We start from the raw sequence: 18,942 nt of genomic DNA on the forward strand, positions 1-18,942 counted from the left end.
CTGAAGGAAGTGCTTGTTTGAAGCTGCAGTCCTCTCCACACAGACATTAAGTTTTTTATTCAGAAATACAGCATATTTAATTTCCCCTGACCTGTTGGGGTTTTCTCCTCTTTTTTTTTTTTTCAGTACTTGGCAAAGAGCCTAGGTTTGGATTCAATGGGGTTTGGCTACCTCCAGACAACTTTTGGTATCCTCCAGCTTGTGGGAGGTCCTATTTTCGGAAGGTAAGTGAGAACAATTCTCATGACCCTTTACACTGCTGAAAAAGGCCAGGAATTTTTATAGTTTAATAAGAAATCATTTAGTTCTGGTTCGTGGTCCTGTTGAAATGTTTGAAGATTTCATAAATGGGCAAAGGGAAAATAAATACTGTAATTAGAAATAACCACAACATAGACGCAGCCTTTATATTAACTTAGCTATGTTTTAATGACAGATGTTTAAGTGTAACAATATACTGGGAACAGGCTTAAACCACCAGAGTCCTCAGAGCCTGGGTCCTAACGGCTTAATCCTGCGAATGTTTTATAGCCATGTGTAACCTTAAAAATGTCTTGTGACTGGGAAACCTAAAAAAGAGGATATTTACTGATGTTAAGTAGAGCTGTCAATGAAAATAACTGAGGATCATGTTATTTTTACAGCCGAATCTCACTGTATCTACATCAGTGTTTAACACAAAGCTAGACTTGCATGAATCTTTACGAACTGATGCAGCTATAAGCTCATCTATCAAAATAAGAAGAGTGGAAGAGACTGGGGTTTTCTGCCTCCCTACCCTGTGGGATGCATGCTCTTGTTCTTAATGAGATGTAAATGTCCCCCAAAAAAATTAAAGTGATGGGGAACACTTTGCCAAAAAGAAGGAATTTGAAAGAGCAGTGTAAGCCAGAGACAGAAAATGAAAACAAGGCTGAGAAAATCTAGCTTTTCTTCTCAGTCTTGCTACTGATCAGCAAAGTAGTAAATGGATACGGAGCTGGTGTGTGCCTCAGCTTTCCTGCATGGGATTTATCATTCTGGTTGATATAGGTTGGGAGGATCCTCTGGTACGTGGTGTGTGAGATCTGATCTTGAAAAGCCCTTGGACACTACAATAATACACATCTTAAAATTAATAACAACATTGAATTCTCCAGTAAAGCTTGGAAGAAAATGCATTCCTAAGAACAGAGATGGTGCAAAGGACCCAGTTTGAATGCTTTTTCTGTTAAAATACAAAACTAGAGTAATATTTCTGTTCTGGATCCAGTGCCATCTGAAATCTGGTTTTCCTCTGTGCATTCCATTCACCCATGTCCAGAAGCAAACCAGGTTCTGTCTGGGTCTGGACTCTCACTGGTGTAGATGGGACTGAAGGTCTATATTGCCAGATTGAAGCCAAAATCTGCGGTGTAGGTTTGAGATAAAAAGGATTTTCCTAGATGCAAGGCTGTTTTGACCTCAGTGTAAAGGTAGATAAAGAGAAAATGGGAAGGAGGGGGATAAAGGAGAGAAAAATGTGTACCTTAGTCAGTTTTCTTTTTTCTTCTTGGTTGATCCTAAACTGCCATGAGAAGATGAAGCAATAAAATTTACTCTTAAACAACAAAACCAAGAAAGCCCTGGACTGTGTAGTGAATTGTGGTCTTTAGGTTACAAACAGATAATATAAACTTCCCCGGCTTTCATGTAAACAGCACGATTTTGACCTGTTCCTCTTTCTCAACACAAAGCCCTTTAATTACTTGTGCTTGGCTTTGTAGACTAGCCTTGGCACTTCTCGGAGGTGGGTGTGGGGTTGGTGCGGGGGTGTGTTTCTTTTAGTGTAAATGCAACCCATTGCTACGCAAGGTAATGCTCATCTGCTAGCTGTAATATGTGACTTGAATAAAATGAAGGAGGGAGGAACTGAAGTGAAGGGCACAATCTAAGGCCATCTTAGTCCCAGTTGCTCAGAACCTTTTTTGTGGTACTCTTGGACTTTGTCCAACTTAGCTTTGTAAAGTATCTTGGAGTTGAATAAAACCTGAAGCAAAACCTGATCTGTCTGTTAAGAGTTTCTTTCCTCAGACAGAAGCAAATGTGAGTCATTATCTTGAAGTCTTTATTGAACCTACATGGAAGAATATCTATCTATTTAAGTAGTGTTGAATGAAAAATGTTGGTTTTAACATCCTCTGAAAAGGAACTGGAATAACTTCAATTGCCATTGAACCTGAACTAAAAAATTAGCTAGCCTGACTCCCTGGTCTGAACCAACTCTCTTGCGTCACAAAGTAAAATTTGAGGGTGCTGTGAGTTCTGAAGTGAATGTTATTATTGAATGAGTTACTGAGCTGCTGTAACTGCCTGTGGCTGGTCTTCAGTAGCTCTGAGATAAACCACATCTATTCACTGGGGATGCCGGGGAGGAGACTTAACCAAGCACGTATTATGTGGTGCTTACGAGGGGTCTGGAAATGGGCCGAGTAGCGGCAGTTGCTGGCATGTTCCCATTACACCAAAGGATCTGTGCCTGTGGTCCCAGGTGGGCAGTTGGTGCTTCAGCACTGGTCCTTGCACTCCTCCTCCAGGCAAGGCTTCCAGTTCTGGTGGAGCTTGCTTTGGGTTGGTTAGTTTGGTTGTTTTTTGGGTTTTTTTCCAAGGCAAATTTTTGTATTGCTGGTAGTCACAATGAAGAGAGAGTGTTCAGTGCTCAGGCCCACTGAGCTGAGCTCCTCTGAATATCTAGTCTTCTTCTGGGAACAGAGCATTTCTGAGAATCTGATCAGCACTTCCTATGGCAGATAAATGAGCAAGATGGCCATGTGACTCCATCCCTCTGGGTGCGTCATGCTTGCAACGAGCTGCACAGTCCCACTTCTGACAGCCTTGTACCATTTCTGTACCAGGTTTGCAGATCAATTTGGCACCCGAGCAGCCTTAATTCTCTCCTGTGCATCTGGAAGTGCCTTCTTCCTGCTCATGTCCATCTCCACCAGCATCCCCCTCCTCTTCCTCTCCAGGCTGCCAGCAGTGTTCATGCATGGACTACCAGGTAACGTTGGTCAGGGCTGAGTGGTTTCCCAATTGCTCGTATTGACCGATTCCTCTCTTCTTGCTCACATTGCTGGAAGTCAACAGGCCCAACAGCATGAAGGCAGGCAGGAAGAACATTTGATGGTCATCAGGGATGAAATGGTGAGAACATGAAGCAGCAGGTGTACTGGTTATGGGAAGCAGGGCTAGTAGCCTGTAGTATACCAGGTCAATCCTCCTGTATGATCTTGAGCAAACTGCTTGGACTTCACCATCCAGACACGGTGACGACCACTTGCTGGCAGCAGTGCTAACCTAAACTTCTTGGCTGCCTTCTTCCATGCAGGATATTTTATAGGAGAGCTTTTCCCCTTCTCCTGGTAAAATGAGCATATTGGTCAAAATGAAACATGACTACAAAACTATTTTTCGTTGCCCACCAAGCTATTCTACCTTTCCTAGATGTTCCTAATAAAAACCATGAACAGCCTTTAGCTACCAGAAGGCCATGTAACTCGTGTGAGAGGACTGAAATTGATAGAGTGTTAAGCCTCTTCTTGCCACTTGTGAAGTGGTTTGAGTGGTTTGAATGGTTTTGTTTCCTATGGCTGATGGGCTGAGCCAATTCCACTCAGCGGTGTGCACAAGCATTTGCCCTGGGGCTACAAGGACCGTTTTGTGGCAGGCACTGTTTCTTTGGCCTAAAAATTTGCGTGCCTGCTGCTCGGGCCCTCTGTCAAGCTTCTTTCAAGGGATCTTTTTCACTGCAGGTGCTCAGAAGGTTATTATAGACCTGACTACTCCTTCCCAACGCGCTGATGCTCTGGGGAAGCTGGGTCTCTGCTTTGGAATAGGCATCATCGTTGGCTCTGCCCTGGGAGGTGTCCTCTCCACCGAATTCGGGTGAGTGGCGTGCTTGTTCGCTGGTTGGCCTTGTCGAGATCATTGAGGGAGCTGCTGAGGGGTATTTTGCTTCCCCCCCAGCTTTTGACGGTATCTTACTGCTGGTGGCAGTAGAGGATTGTACCAGCACTCAAAATGTGGCTTTCGCTTTTGCAACAGAGAACAACTCCAACTGTTTTTAAGGAGACCTTGTTGAAAATCTCATCTTCCGTCCACTTCAATTGATTTAAAAACAAGCTGAAGTAAGAAATGGAGTGTGTCTCCCTCCTAGTCGTCTCCTCTTTGGAGCCAAGTGTGCTGAAAGGCAGCGCGTGCTGTGCAGCCTGCTTTTAAGAAACAGTGTTGTACAGCTGAGAGTGGAAAAACTCGTGGGGAAACTGGTGTGCCTGGGGGCGCCCAGTACGGAGCAGGGCCTTGGCAAAGGGAGAGCGAGCTTGGGACAGTGGGGCGGAGGGGGAGAAGGTGTGGTGCCGCGGCGGCCGGGTGAAGCGTGTGTGCGGCTGGTCCCACAGCGCAGCCCTGGGGGCGGCCCGGCAGCTCCCGCGCCGCGTGCGGCCCCACCGGGGGCGGGGGGCGGGGGGCAGGCCCCACCGGGGGGCAGCGGAGCCCTGCAGGCAGGCAAGTGCGCGGGCTGCGCCTTCCTGGAATATTCCCCAGCGTTTCTCTAGTGGGGATAAAAACCCAAGATACTAAATCCCTTACGAACGGCTGAGCGCTTGTTTTGCCGCTGTTACGGACGCTTGCTCGTGCAGGTCCAGGTCAGCGCAGCAACGGCCCCCCCAGCCCTGCCGAGCGCCGGCCGGGGCAGCGCTGCCCTGGGGCCACGGGAAAGGCCGCCGCCCGCTGGGTGGCGCTGTCGGCCCGCGCGGCCCCGCCCGGGCGCCCCCTCGGCGGCGCTCTCTACCCCTGGCCCCTCGGCGGCGCTGTCTCCCCGCCGCCCCCCGGCCCCTCGGCGGCGCTCTCGCCCCCCCACCCCCTCTCCCCGCCACCCCCGGTCGACCGAGGCAAGCGTCAGCGGCGGCCGGAGCGGGGCGGGAGGTGGGGGCCCTCCGGGACGGCGCGGCGCCCTGTTGCGGGGTGAGGCGAGGCGGAGGCCGCCATCCGGCTGGACCCGAGCACACGGTTCGCTGCCGTACCTGGGCAGGGCCGGGCAGGGCCGCTGCCCCGGGAGTTCCCTTCCTCGCCTGAAACCTGGAAAGGTTTTCCCTAATTATCCTGCGGTCGGTGCCTGCTCTGCATCAACACGGGGCTGGCGAGGGGGATTGCTTTTGTACAGATACGTAAAATTAGATTTGGGGATGTACATAATATTTAGCTAACTCAGGATTTTAAGATCTTTGTAGAAGTTGATGGTTGAGTGGGGTTTTAATAAGTGTTATTTTCAATGGGATTCCACGAGTGTATCCCTTCTGTGTGCTGTCTGAAAGTAAAGGTTACCACGGTTCTCAGCTTAATCGTTGGTTGTATGCCCATACTTAAATGTCTGCATCACGCAGCACTGTTACGTAGCAGAAATCTAACGGCTTTCGCTTTCCAACCAGTGCGGCAGTCGCTGGTTTGCACAGGACCCAGCGCGGGGAGCGCATCCCCGGCCTCGGCCCCAGGCACGGCTGCAGCCCCGCTGGCGGTGTCGGGCTGGTGCTGCCAGCCTCCCCGCCTTGCTGCTTGTTCGGAAAGCCTCTGGCCCTTACATTTTTATGCCTGTAGCACTGAGGAAAGCGAACGTTGCCCGTAGTCACGGGGAAGCGAGGGACGTGCACCTGAAAACTGCTGTAGCTGCGGCCTTTCCCATGGCTGAGGGCGGTTTCGCCTGCGCCCAGCGGCGGGGCTGGGGCTGCTCCGCCATGCGGCGCGGGCCGGGGGGAAGCCCCGTCTGGTGTTCTCCGGGAGGATCTGTGCCTTCCCCTGGAAGGATGGTAGGAATTCCCGTTAACAAGGGGCAAACTCCAGCGTGCGCCAGGACCCTTCTGACCACCCTGACATGCAAAGGGTTGATTTGATTTTATAAACAGCAGCTCCAGGCTGAGAAGGCCACTCTGGGTGTTTGGTAGCAACCTTTGCTGCAGCCAAACACCACCTTTGCCTTAACACCATGCTTAGCTTTTCTGGCAGATTTCTGTGCAATTATTAGAGGAGCGATCCACTGAATTTTAGTGTGTTGGCTGATACTGGTGGTGAGCGGGAATTCAGCCCTGCGAGCAGATGAACACAGCTCTGCGCCACAAAGCAGCCCTCGGAGCATCCCTGGCACCTCTGGCTGTGTCTGTGGCACTGACCTGCAGGGAAAGGAGTGGGTGTTGCATTATGGACGCACCCGAGGCTCCTTGGCCCTGTTGCCATATCCCACAGACTGGCTGTGAATCATCTCCCTCTGTTTCCCACATTTATGCAGGAAAGCTCCAGCTGTGCTTGGGGCTGTGTAATTGCTTCCGTTTTTTTCACAGAAGAATGACCCAATCCCCTTCCTTTGAAAATCAGCTTTTCTGCCATGGCATGGCAGAGCAAAGCTGGAGATTTCTGTCTACTCTGTTGTTTGCTCTCCCTCACCACAAAGCTGGCCAGCATTCCCCATCTGTTACTGACAGAATTGTTCATATGTTTGCAGTGGTTTGTATACAAGAGAGGGGTTAGAAATCAGTCTCAGTTCCTCAGCTGATGTAATTTTGGTGGTATTTCACTGCATTGTGCTTACTATTGATGTACTTGATCTAAAGAGCTGGTCTGTCGCTGTTGTGATTGTTGGAATAATATTTGTCAACCCTTATTTATTAAGGGAACCCCGGGGAAGTTGAATGGCTTCATCTGATCTGCATAGGATTTTTTGGATATTGAATCCTGACCTCTGCTCCTAAGCTGTAGCCACCAGCTTCAGCCCTTCCTCTTCCTCTCTCTAAACTACCACACTTCCTCACATGTTTTCCAGAACTTTGAATGAACTTATAACAAAGAAATTGTGACTTAGTCAGACCTGGACACGTTTTCATCTGTGGAATATGGCATTGCCTTTTGCAATTAAAGGAGCTGCTTGCCAGCTGGCTTTGTCTTACTGAATTTAATTGCTGGAGACCTTGCTCTCAACATATAGCCCTATACATTCACCTCTGTACAGTGTGTACAGCTGTCAAGAACGTGCTTTCTATGGTCAGGCAAGTTTACACCTCCTAAGGATGAGGTATAAGCCAATCTGTTAACACAAGCAGTTGTAATCTTAACCGTTTGGAAAGTGTTTTCATGTTTGTGTGCTTTTATTATTTTATTTTTTTAATTGGTGTTTTCTGGTCGATCAGTTGGATCAGGATTGTGGATATAAAAAAATACCTAGCTTAAAAAATAACTCCTATAATTCAGCTTGAAGTCTCCAGGTTCTTAAGGAGTCTGCAGATTGCATGACAGCTCATCAACGAAAAGTGACTAAGAGAAGGAGCTGTGTTTGTTCACTGCAAATGTTCCCCCCTTCCTGTACACTTACTGCAAAGTTGTTGGGGACCACAGGCTGCAGGTGAGTGTGCACCCCTGGAAATAAGTGATTTGGTATTTGTAGTAGACTTCTGTGGCAGCACAGTGGGTGAAGAGTGAAAGAAGGCTGGATTAGTCTTCAAAAGTGGAAAGATGAGTCTAGGTAGCTAATTACAGAGATTTCATCCTTTCTTCTGGGATTATGATTAATTGCATTTCGCTTTCTTCTTTCTTTCTAACAAGGACATACAGAAGCATTGGTGCATGACCCAAGATTTGTTTGCTTTCTGTGGAGGACAGGTTTCTTCATTTTAGTGACTCAGCTGTAGGCTTAAATCTCATGGAGCAATTATTCTTTTGAACTTGGGATTTTCCTGGCCAAACTCCTTTGGTTTCTTGTTTAATATTATTACAGCAGGCTTTGGGGATAGTTTGTTAGGTTTTTGGTTTTTTGCCCTGGCTGTGCTATTATCCTTCTTCCTCAAGGGAAAAAGAAGGAGCTTGTTTGCCCGGAGTAGGGAATTGCATTTCTTTTCAATAACCCATTTGAACAATGTCCTCTGGCAGGGAATTTCTCATCGCTTTGCATCAGAGTGGAAAAACTGTGGGTGTTGAAGGGGCTGAAGGTTGGGAGCTGGGAAGGCGGATGGGAACATGGCAAGGGTGAGAGGGTTGTGCTCCGTTTCAGGACAAAGCAGGGCATTCTGCTGCTGGGAGTTGCTCTCGCTCATTTCCAGTAGAAACTGTGGTATTTCTCTGCCTGTGATGATGTTGATCAGCCAAGCAGCATGGATCAGTGACATTTGTACAGGTGTTGCGTTGCCCTTTGTATTAAGGGACTTCAGAGAGAGGGAGGTGGTTTCTGCTTGCCAGCAAGTCATCCACGAGCTGCAATGTGGTCTGTCACCATCGGTTGAGCTCTGTGGTGCCTTGGGGGGGATGGGGAGGGAATAGCGAGTGGGCTGTTTGTCAGAGAGCTGATGGTTTGGAAAGGCACAGAGGACTCAGTCGTGGCCTTCTGTGAAAAAGGATCCAGAGATTCTTTTTCTTGTTTACTCTGCATGACAACAATCTTAGTTTTGGAAGCCATGGTCCCAAAGATTGTAAGGTCCATGTTAATTGGGTCTGAATAGAGGATCATGCATATCATCCCTCCACAACTTGTTGTTCAGAGTTCAGGTCTAGGGCGCTTTACTCTCAGCACCAGAGCTTTCTAGTTCTGATGACTTGTTTAACCTATTCTTGAACCCGAGAAATGCCTCAGTGAACTTTTGGTGGAGTTCACCTAATCTTAGACATCTACAGTGGAGACAGCTACACCTAAATTTGCTGTGCAGACTCTGTGTGGCTGACGGAGAGGCACCAGCACTCCTATAGCACCAGTTACCTCGTCGTGGAGCAGGCCTGAAACAGCTCAGGGAACAGTCAGCTTCACAGGCTTTCTGCCTGCTTAACACTTGAGTCCCAAAACACTAGGTCTGACCATCAACATGTTGTGCCTGCGGTCACAGTCCTGGAGTCTGATGCTGGAATGTGAACATACTAGAAGTCACCAGGCTGCAGGTCCTAAGCAGTTTTCCTGTCTGTGCTGCTTTCATCCAGCAGACAGGTTGTCAGTAAGCTCATCCCCAGTCCTTCCTTCCTGCAAACCTCTACCTCACCTACCACTTCTAGGCCACCATTTTTAGGTTTGGGTCCACTGGCTTCCTCATATTTACCCATTAGAAAATCATGCTGACATGGCAAAGGTGCCCTCATTCCACCCTTGCAGACCTTCAGGAAACCTGATGCTTCCATGCTCTCCCTACAACCTCTGGTCTAAAATTCAGTGGAGGGAGACATGATGATGGGGTGGAGAGGTCCTTTTTGGTCCTTTGCCCATGGGTGGGGCCCTTTCCCAAGGGAGGAGGAGTGGGGTTTGGGGGGCAGGAGCCAGCAGCTCATGGGAGGGAGAGCCCATACCCTTGAGGGCGGTCACAGGGCATGGGGTATGGCTCTGCTTGCGTCGAGCTAAAGGGGTGCTGGCTGGCAGCCTCCTCCTCAGCCTTGTGAGGAGCTCCCTGTTTTCCATCAGACCCTCATTCCCAGTTAGCCTTCTGCAGGGGATTGGTGGGAAGGAGCGTGTCTGTGCCAGCTCACAGGGGATGTCCACTGCCCCTTCTCCTCACAGCACCCTCCTTCCTCCTGGGCATCCCTGCCCTCTTGGGTTAGATGCTTCATCTTCCCAGGGAAACTATGATGAAAAGGCTTTAAAAAAAAAAAAAACACAACTATTCCAAACTTCCTTGTGTGGCTGGTTTGTGTTGCTTAGAGAGCTGAGGGTTGGGGTCTGCTGGGAACTGACTTGCACCAGAGCCATGGGAAGGGGGACTCCTGGCGTGGTCTGCCTGGTGTCCCTCCGAGGGCTGACCCCAGCAGACAGATGGGAAATAAGGGGGTGGGTGGGGGAATATCTGTGGGTGAGCTAAGGAAACTTCCTTGCTGCCTTCTGCAGCTTTCATCGTGCCTTGTGCTGAGGGAAGCTGCCCTGCCTCACTGCCCCATGCCTGGAGTCAGAAAGTGAGGGGGCGGTGGGTGAGCGAAACCCTGCTTTGTGCGCGTGGTGGCTAGATAGCGATCAAAAGCGCGTGTGCTTCTGAAGTTAACTCTGCTGAACAATTATGGATGTTTGAATGCCGCTCCCCTCGGCTGATGCTTTGAAAGCACTGGGTTTCTCTGTGGCGTGGTGCCCTGCCTGGCTGGTTGGTAGCTGTGTCCCTGCAAGGTTGCATTGAGGTGGTGGCTGATTTTTCTTGTTAAGCCTAGCTTAACAGCCCCAAGTAATAAGTGTAAAAAATGGAAAGAAAAAAAGCCCCAAACCTTCAAAACTGGAATTTTATGGAAAGGCACAAGGTGTTTTGGGTCTGGCCTCACTAGCAGAGGCAGTGTCATAAAGCTGAACATGGTCCTCACTGTGCAGCTTGCACAATAAGGCAGTGTCTGCTCATGACTCACTGGAGCTTCATCTGCTTTTCCCACTCCTGGAATATTTCACGACCGAGCAGCAAATCCAGGAGTATCACTGGGGATTGACATCCAGGGAAATACTGTTTTCTTTGTTAACAGAAAATAGAAAGCACAGAATAGGCTGTGGTTAAGTCCCTGTATTGGGATTTGGGACTTGGCTCTGCCGCAATTTTCCTGTGACGCGAGTAGATTGTCCCATCCCTCTGCACTGGTTTTCTTCATGCATAATTGGGGCAATGAGATGGTTTTTCCCCCTCTCTCAGTACATTTACAATATTGCTATTTAGATTAATCAGCCTTTGGGATGCAGACTCTTTCTGTCATGAGGTGTGCTCATGCAAATACATACTGCTGTGGGGGAATGAATGCAGTTTTTCCTGGATGTGTCCTCTTTTTCATCCCCTGGTGTCCTGTGCAGGCAGGCTTTTTGTGAGCCCAGCTACCAGCCCATTTTGGGGGCTTGTTTCCGTTTTTTTTTAAACAGTTAATCAAAAGCAAGTGCCAGCTTTTTGCTGTTTCAGAAAAGCAGCAGAAAAAACCGAGCTCAGCCAGCCACAGAACACAGTGGCGGGGAGTCCCAGAGACTGGGGGCTGAAGTGCAGGGGCAGAGCTGAACCCGGCAAGAGCCCGCAGAGGGACCTGGAGGGCAACGCAGGGTGGCACAACCTTCCTCCGTTTGTGCCTGCACGTGTTTGTATGGACAGCTCTGTCTGTTACAGCTGCTAATCCTTTAGATTCAAAGGGTCATGCTTACCTTTCATTCTGATCTGCTTCGGTGAATGCACCCAGCCTTGTGGTGAGACTGGGGCAGGAAGGATGTGGTGCTTGTGTGGGAAGGACTATCAGACAAGGGAGGGAAGGTCGGGATGAACGGAAATGTGTGGATTTGGCATGGGAAGAGTGGACTGGGAGGAGTTAGGTCTCGAGGAGCTGAGGGGTGAAGCTCTGCAGGAGAAAGGCTTAGTGTTTTCAGACGTATTGGGTCATCTGCAGCAGTAAGATTGGAGCACCAAGGGGCTTGGGCTGGAAGGAAGTAGTATTTCCAATATGGACCTTCATTTCCCACGGGGGAAGAAACGGGACAGCACATCCACTGCTGCTGCTCTCTCCCATTTTCCTCCTGCCTGAAGTATGGCATCTGTAAAGGATGGGTGCAAAAGCAGCCTTTTTGGAGGAATTTCGGATGGGGTATGAAACCCTTCCCAGTGCTTCTCTTGGCCATCGCTGCCAGATTGATGGGACGAGCAGGAGTCTGCCAGGTGGATGGAGAGATGCAACACCTCATTGTCACGGGGTGCCAGTTCGCCATGGCCCTGGGTGAAGGCCAGGCTGCTTGGATGGGGTGCTCAGAGGGGAATAAAAAAGGTGTGAACTTTGCATGAACTACACCAGCTTCCGTGGCCCCACCCTGGGTTTTCATTTCCTTACAGTCCCTTTATGAAACTCTGCTTATACCCTGCTCACAGCCACTCTACCAGCTGGCAAGAGCCAAAGATATGTGAAGCATTCAGGCACTGAAAGCAGCCAGAGGGCAAAGGACTTCCCGAACGGTTATCTCCAGGCTAAACCCAGTACGTGCTGGGGATTGTCTCTTTAACCTGACAAAATCATGGGTTATCGCAGCCAAGGGAGAAGGTATTCCAGCACCAGGAATGTTCTCTGTCACATTTAGATTGCAAGCTCCCGACCACTGGGGCTGAGCCTTGTGCTGTGCCAAGTGGTGCAGCGAACGCCCTTAAGCACCACTGGCAAGCAGAGATGCTGATCCAAGAGGAGGGCAATGCTCAGGGAGTGATCTGAGAGGCCAGACGCCACGGTGAGGGTCTGTCAGTGCAGAGGGCATAGCACTGTGTGCTGAGCCAGCAGTGGGTCTGTGCCATGGCACATACATGCAGAGGCACTCCCAGTTTTCCCAGCCAGTGTTTGCAGGTGGCAGGACAAAACATGCCCTTTATGGTTGTATTGCATTTTGGGGGATATGGAGCAGCAGCTTTGGAGGAGCAGCAGGTCTTGTAACTTAACAGTTGCCTGGGAGGTGGCTTGGATGGCCTGGGAGAGACACAGACCCTATATGTTAATTAGAATAATTCGCTTTGCTTTACAAAGATGTAAGAGGCTCAGCTCTGCTCTCCAACTGCGCTCTAAAGCAGAAGTGCAGTGATCAGGCTTTCTAGAAACGACTGTGCTTTCCTTTCAGTCTCCCACTTGGGGATGGCTAACATGGATTTTCAGAGGATAGGAATTTAGCACTTCCGGAAATCTGGTCCTTTTAAGGTAGTTCAGGATCTGAAAACTTTGAATATTTTTGAGCATCTGAGGTTTTCTTGTTTATTTGTTATTACAGATACTGTTGCTTCGATTTTAATTTATTTTTCTTGGTGGAGAGGGGATTATACCTCTAATCCTTTGTGGTCTGTATGCAGCATTAACTCTCAGTCTCACTAAATGTTCCTTTATACTGTGATATTCCAGGCTGAAACTTTTGGACTAATTACTTCTTTACAAAGCTTCACTGTGAATCCTTTTGAAATCTGCACCATCTTTATTTTTATGGGATTTTGTTCGTTTCTCTTTTACCCCGGGGTATGTGATCTGAAACATGTTGAAGTGTTTCCTATGCGTTTGGTTTTAAATCAAGCTCTGGTTAAAGAAATTTGGAGAGGAAGGCGGGAAACCTCCAAAAACCTAAAAGATTTCTGCAGGATATTTCTTTAAAAAACCCCAAGTAATTAGAAATCCCCTTGGAAAAGCCATCTGGGGAGCATCTGAGCAATGCTTACAGAAGGCCAGAGTCTTAATGCTGTTCTCAGACTTTAAAAAAAGGAGGGTTGAAAGACAGTAATGGTTGTTAAAGCTGAGGATGCCTATGCATCAAATGTTTAAGCGTGCTTCCTGCAGAAGCTTAGAAAGGCTCCTTCCTGATATGAAGCTGTATAACATATTCTCTGTGTTGTGTGTGATGGATTTCTTTCCCTCCTCTTTCTGACTGTCCAGACACAGTTGGATAGGAGACAGATGATGGATCGATTCTTCTGGCTGATATTTTCCGCTGTAGTCCTGGATGTTTTTTCTAGTCTTCCAGGAACTACTTTTCATGGCAGAAAGAGACCTACTTCTAGAGGGACTTACTGATGTGTAGAAGAGAAATTTTGAAATAATCTGTTGAAGAACTCCTTTAAGGTAACCAGAGGAGTCTGTGGTTGGTGACACCAGGCTCATGCCTCGCACTACACCCACACGTGTTCTCATTGCATGTGATTACACGGCCTGGGATGTGTAATTGCCCGATTGTAATCTGTCCACCCTACCAAAAGTTGCATCATTTTGATTTGCTTGGGTGCTGTGTGGCAAGCACTTTTCAGACAGAGTCTCTTGGCCCTTGAAGGATTCATAAAGTTTTTCCTGTGCTTTTGTGTAAAGCCTGATTATTGTTTTTCTTAATTGTTTTATTTCTTGGGGATGGAGGTTCAGCTGTGGCAGGGATGAATTTGCAATAGCTAGAAAAGTGTATCTGTGGCACAAAGCTGCTCTGAATAGTAGTGGAGCTAAATTGTTTGAAAGGTTTCCAAAACACAAACATTGCCTTGACTATTACAGCATCCAGCGTGAACAAATCCAATTTTCTCCTCTCCAGCTGTGCCAATTCATCTCACTATGTGCTGGTGAGAGGCTGGGTGCCCACCAGGAGAGGGAAAGCAATCAAGAGCCACGTGCATTAGTCACCTACCTCATCCTAACAGGGCTCAAGGTCAGATGATGCAAAAATGACTGCCAAATACCTACCAAGAATAATCCAGCTACGAGATAAATCACCGCCTATCTGTAGGTCTGCCCAGAGAGGGGGACGCGGCAGCAAGCTTGGCGCAGGGCAGTGGCAGCACCTGGAGAGGAGGAAAGCACAGGAATGCAAATGGCATGCTGTAACGGGGCAATGAAGCCATCCGATGGCACGCCCGGGCACTCATACTGTGGATGAGGATCTATTTCTGGACTTTGGAAATGAGCCATCTAAAAGTAAATGTTTAGTCAGCCTTGCAAGCTGTCTGAAATGCATGACTTGTCTGTGACAGGGTGGTTTTATGGGGATGGGCCTGACCTTTCTTTGCCAAATGTGATTCTGCTATGAAGAAAATCTACATTCAAAAGAGATAGTAAGGTGTGGGTGAAGTTTAGATTTCTGTCCCAGAGAACTAAGCTGTAAGGGAGAAAGGCAAGCCTGCCACTTCTGCAAGGGACTCAAAAAGGGCACGGAGGGCTTTTTGCGCCATGTAGCTTGTGCCGTTCAAAACAAGCCCTGACTGTGGCTTTGGCACAAAACTGAGGGTCGCTGTCAGTAGTTGCCTTGCCGGTGTGAGTGGAGCCACTTGCCTTTGAGTTGGGGCAGGTTTCTTGCTTTGGCCAGGAGCTGTGGCCGTAGCCTGCAAGGGCAGTGAGAAGGCAGTGCAGTGAGAAGCAGGGCTTGGTCACAGTGCTGGGCATGCTGTGGTCACTGGAGCAAATGGGGTTGCGCCATCAGGCACTGAAGGGGCATCTCCACCTTGTGTCAGTGAGCCAGGGGCATACTGCCAAGGAGCAACAGCAAGCTTCTAAGTGGGGCAGGGTGGGCCCACGGTGGTGTGGGGCAAGAGGACAGAGGGCACCAGCAGCCGAGCATGATGTCTTGGCCATAGCCCAGCTGAGAGTAGAAAGTCAGATGTCCAGGCTTTGGATGTTGGAGACCTGCAGTCCAGACTGTGATGGGTCTGGGGTTTAGTTCGTTTGGGAGAGGAGCAAGTTACAAAATGTGGATCTGGGTTCAGGTTACAATTCTGCTCCCCAGGGCTGTTCCAGGTGTTCAAATATGAACTTTTGGCCCAGGCCCATCTCTAATTAGGCATATTCTTTAAAAGTATTTTCCTTCCTCAGCTCCCGTGCTCTTGGCTTGTCTCCACTAGCCCTCTTTGCTGTGCTAGAGCAGTTTGCTGGGTATATTAATTGAACTGTTTACACACCTGGTTTCCTGCAAGAATAGACACCTAGCTCCTTCTTTTGAAAAGTCTAGCCCAGAGGCTGTAAACAGGATTTGTGCTATGTCTGGAAAAGCTGAACTGCTGCTTATCTGCACTCCCTTGGGCTGTGGGAGCAGCAGCAGCTGCAGACATGGGTCAGTTGAGCATGGAAACCAGCTTGTACACTCTTCCCACCAGTTCTGTCCTCCCACCCAGCTCAGTTCCTCCAGCAGCTGAGGAGCCAACTTTTTCGCAGGGTTATTCCCTTTTATTGTGATGGTGACAGGAGGGGCCCCACCTGGCATTTGGGTCAGCTCAGACGCATATTTTGACTTCTGTATAAAAGCTTGGGGGGTCATCCTGGAGTTAAGTCCTGTGCAGGACTGCTGATGGGACCTTTCCTCTCTTTGTGGCTTCACCTTCCAAGGTTAGTTTCTGTCCAAGCTCCCCAAAAGCAGTGGTGAGTTTATCACCCCTTTACTTTTCTGGTGGTGGCTGAGGGGCATCTTTCATAAGCTGCTGCGCGGCTCAAAGAATGGTTGTGGAAAGAAAAGGCTGGTAAGGCTCATGTGGTGTAGATCAGATGGAATGGTCTGTCATGGTCTCTTTGGGTTTAAAATGTGTAAGCATAAGCAAGTGCCATTGTGCAACTTCGATTTCAAGGTGTAAGAGGGGGAGAAAGGCAGCACAAAATTACTCGGCTGATGCTGTCAAGGATTTCTGCTTCTGAGTCATGTAGTATTGGAAATCCCCATAGAGCTTCCTCAGACGTTAGAACAGACCTTCAGATTCTGGTGAGGAGTCCCCCTTCACACCAGTGTGCACTCTGTACTGCCTTAAAAATAGGATGAATTTGTGGACATGCTATCAGGTTCCGAATCCCACTTTGCAGCCGTCGTTTTACTGGGCGACGCTGATTTTTACTTTGCTGCTTCATTTCCTTGTCAGAACATTACTTGAAGTGTATGTGGAAGACACCAGCTAACCTCTGTGTAAGACCATGAGTTGGGGTGATTGCTGTACTCTGCTGTTCGTGGTCCACAGGCTATGGAGTGTGAAGCTGATGTGCTGGGCCTTGGCATCTTTAACTTCCTGAAAGTTCCAAAGCACTGTTGGTGAAGGCCCCTGGAGGAGTCCCCTGAAGGCAGGCCCTTGGGAAGGGCGTGCAGATGCCTGGGCTGGGAATAGCGAACAGGAAATACCTTGGGGCAAAATTTGCTAGCCAAATTCCAATCCAGCTAGGAATGGGAAGTACTGCTGTTCCCAAAGCACTGGCCTGGAATTACTCCAACAAGTCCCCAAAAGGGACGCAAAGTCATCCAGTGGGGAATGAAAGAAGGCATGTTATTAGCTTTTGGGTGCTCGTGCCATGGGGAAGCTCCAGCTACTTTTGACTGGGACCAGCACAGCTCCTAATCACCCAGCAAGCAGTGACTTAGTCATTGAACTTTATGTTGGCATTGATTCCTGCTTGGCTGCCAAGTGTTGGTTATATGCCCTAAGTGTTACGAGCTGTAAGGGCAGGGAAATATCAGCTCTGGAAAGAGGCCTGGAAGGATGAAGGTGGCAGGTACTTTCATCCAGACTTGCATCAAAACCCTTTGCAGAGGAAAAGGTATCACCCTGCTTACCATTTACTCCTGCGTAATCGTGTCCCTCTGCCAAAAAGAGAAATCGGGGACTTTTGCTAGAAACCAGTGGCTAGCTGGATCCAGTGTGAAACGGCATGACAGTTCATGCTGTGCTCTGTGCTCCTGCTAATGGTATCAAATCAAGCAGGAAATTATTTTTGGAGCAGTGAAGCATGTTGAAACCCAGAAGAAAGCAGCTGTTTGCGTAACCAGAGCTGTGGGAGAGCTGCCTCCCTTGTTGCCAAGCTCTTGACTTGACTTCCTATACTGGTGAGAAACGGTTTCCCCGCTCCTGGCGGCATGAGCAAATCCCCTCAGGCTTGTGAGGCTGGGCTTTGTCCAGCATCCGTCATTCCTGTAGTGCCTGCTTCACCGTTCTGAAAGTCCCCAGACACTTTTCTGTGGGGATCTGAACTACCCAATTCTGACCTCTTAGGTCACTGCTCAGCCCTTTCCTTAAAAACAAATGACCTGCAAAATAAAGGGTTTTGTCCGGAGTTTCAAATACGTTTCAGTTAACTCTCAGCAGAGGTCCACATCTGGCAAATGGCCCATGCTAGAAGTGAAACATTAGTTCTGCCTCAGTCTGATCATCTACACCGTGTTTTCACACCCTGGCTGGGTTTCCAGCACCAGTTCGGTGCCCTGGCAGCACCTACAGAGCTTGAGCTTGCCTTCGCAAGGATGCATCCTGGCATGCAGCTCCTCTGGCTGCACTTCAGCAGCTCCTTTTCAATTTGGATCTTTCAGCAACTCCCAAGTGTCTTAACAGGGGCTTAATTATTTTAATTTTTTTGCGGGGGCGCTTGGCACGTTGCTGCTTTTTCACTCTCTGGCAATAGCATTTCTGCCTTTTCGTTCTGCTGTGTCACTGCAAGCTGGTGTCCAGGCACTGGCCTTGCCTCTCAGAGGTGGCTCCAGCTGTACGTTGATGGATCTCCTACGCAAACAGATTTGTCACCCTGGGCTCTGCTTGGCTTTTATACCTTCACACCAGAGCAGAAATAAATAAATCCCTTTGGTCCTACAGTGAAAGGCTGTACCCTGTAAAATAGCGTCGTTAACGTGGGTCATAGGATTGCATTAGCCAGAAAGAATGAGAGAAAGACACAGCTGTGAAGATGGCCATTGACCTGGTGCAGATGGGGCTTAAATTCCTGCCCCCAAAATGCGGTGCTTCTGCACAGAGGGGAAGGACTGAGCCAGTACGGAGAGGTTTAGAAAGCCGCCATGGGGGTATAAAGCTTTTTTTGTTTGTGGACTTATTATGTCATCCCTCAGTCATGCAAATGTCGCCTCAGAAGAAAGACTTTTTCACATTACTGCCTTGTTCTGGAAAAGTCCCTCCCTGATTATTCATGACCGCTGACTCCTTCAACCATGTGCTCCTTTCTTAAGGCCTGTAGGGTGGAAAGAAATTCCCTGATGCAGTGAAAGGCAGGAAAAGATCCAGCACACCCAAACTGAGGCAGTCTGAAGTATTTCAGAGGCAGCTTTCCAGTTTGGTAACTAAGTTCTCATGCGCCCAGTTATGGTTAGGAAAGGTGCGTGTTCTGCACCGGGCTGAAGTCTGTTACCGTTATAGAATGCACGTTGGCAGCGGGACCCCAGAGCTGGGGTGACGAGCAGGGTGATTTCCATAGTTTATAAAAGTCTTGGTGAAATAGATTAAAATTTTAATGTCAATAAAAGCTGTTCTTTCACTTTGTAGTAATCTTTCAATGTTAGTGCCTGATGGTTTCTGGGTGGTTTGGTAATAGATGAGGAGGCCTTCTATTTGTGCCTGTCCCATCTATGTCTAGGATTGCAGCTGTCAAATATTCCAGTTGAGTGCTGTTTAGCGTGTCATGTTTCTAGTTGCAAATGCAATTATTTTCCCCTTACCACTTAATTGCTCCCTGTGGCATCGTTATGCCCTGTGCCTTCGGTTTTGCTTCTTTTGGTTTGGGAGTGAGACA

At 48.6% G+C, this 18,942-nt stretch overlaps 1 protein-coding gene across 1 annotated transcript in view; it reads left to right on the forward strand.

Annotated features, from left to right (window-relative positions):
• SLC67A1 (solute carrier family 67 member 1) overlaps positions 1–18,942 on the forward strand; it is a 72,069-nt gene that overhangs the window by 13,814 nt on the left and 39,313 nt on the right. Inside the window, exons 2-4 of the mRNA XM_080405262.1 lie at positions 127–224; positions 2,874–3,019; positions 3,771–3,903. Coding sequence (XP_080261388.1) covers positions 127–224; positions 2,874–3,019; positions 3,771–3,903 — 377 coding nt within the window. The remainder of the gene's footprint in view (positions 1–126; positions 225–2,873; positions 3,020–3,770; positions 3,904–18,942) is intronic.

Source organism: Falco punctatus (assembly GCF_963210335.1).
Source record: "Falco punctatus genome assembly, chromosome: 10".
Taxonomy (NCBI): Eukaryota; Metazoa; Chordata; class Aves; order Falconiformes; family Falconidae; genus Falco; species Falco punctatus.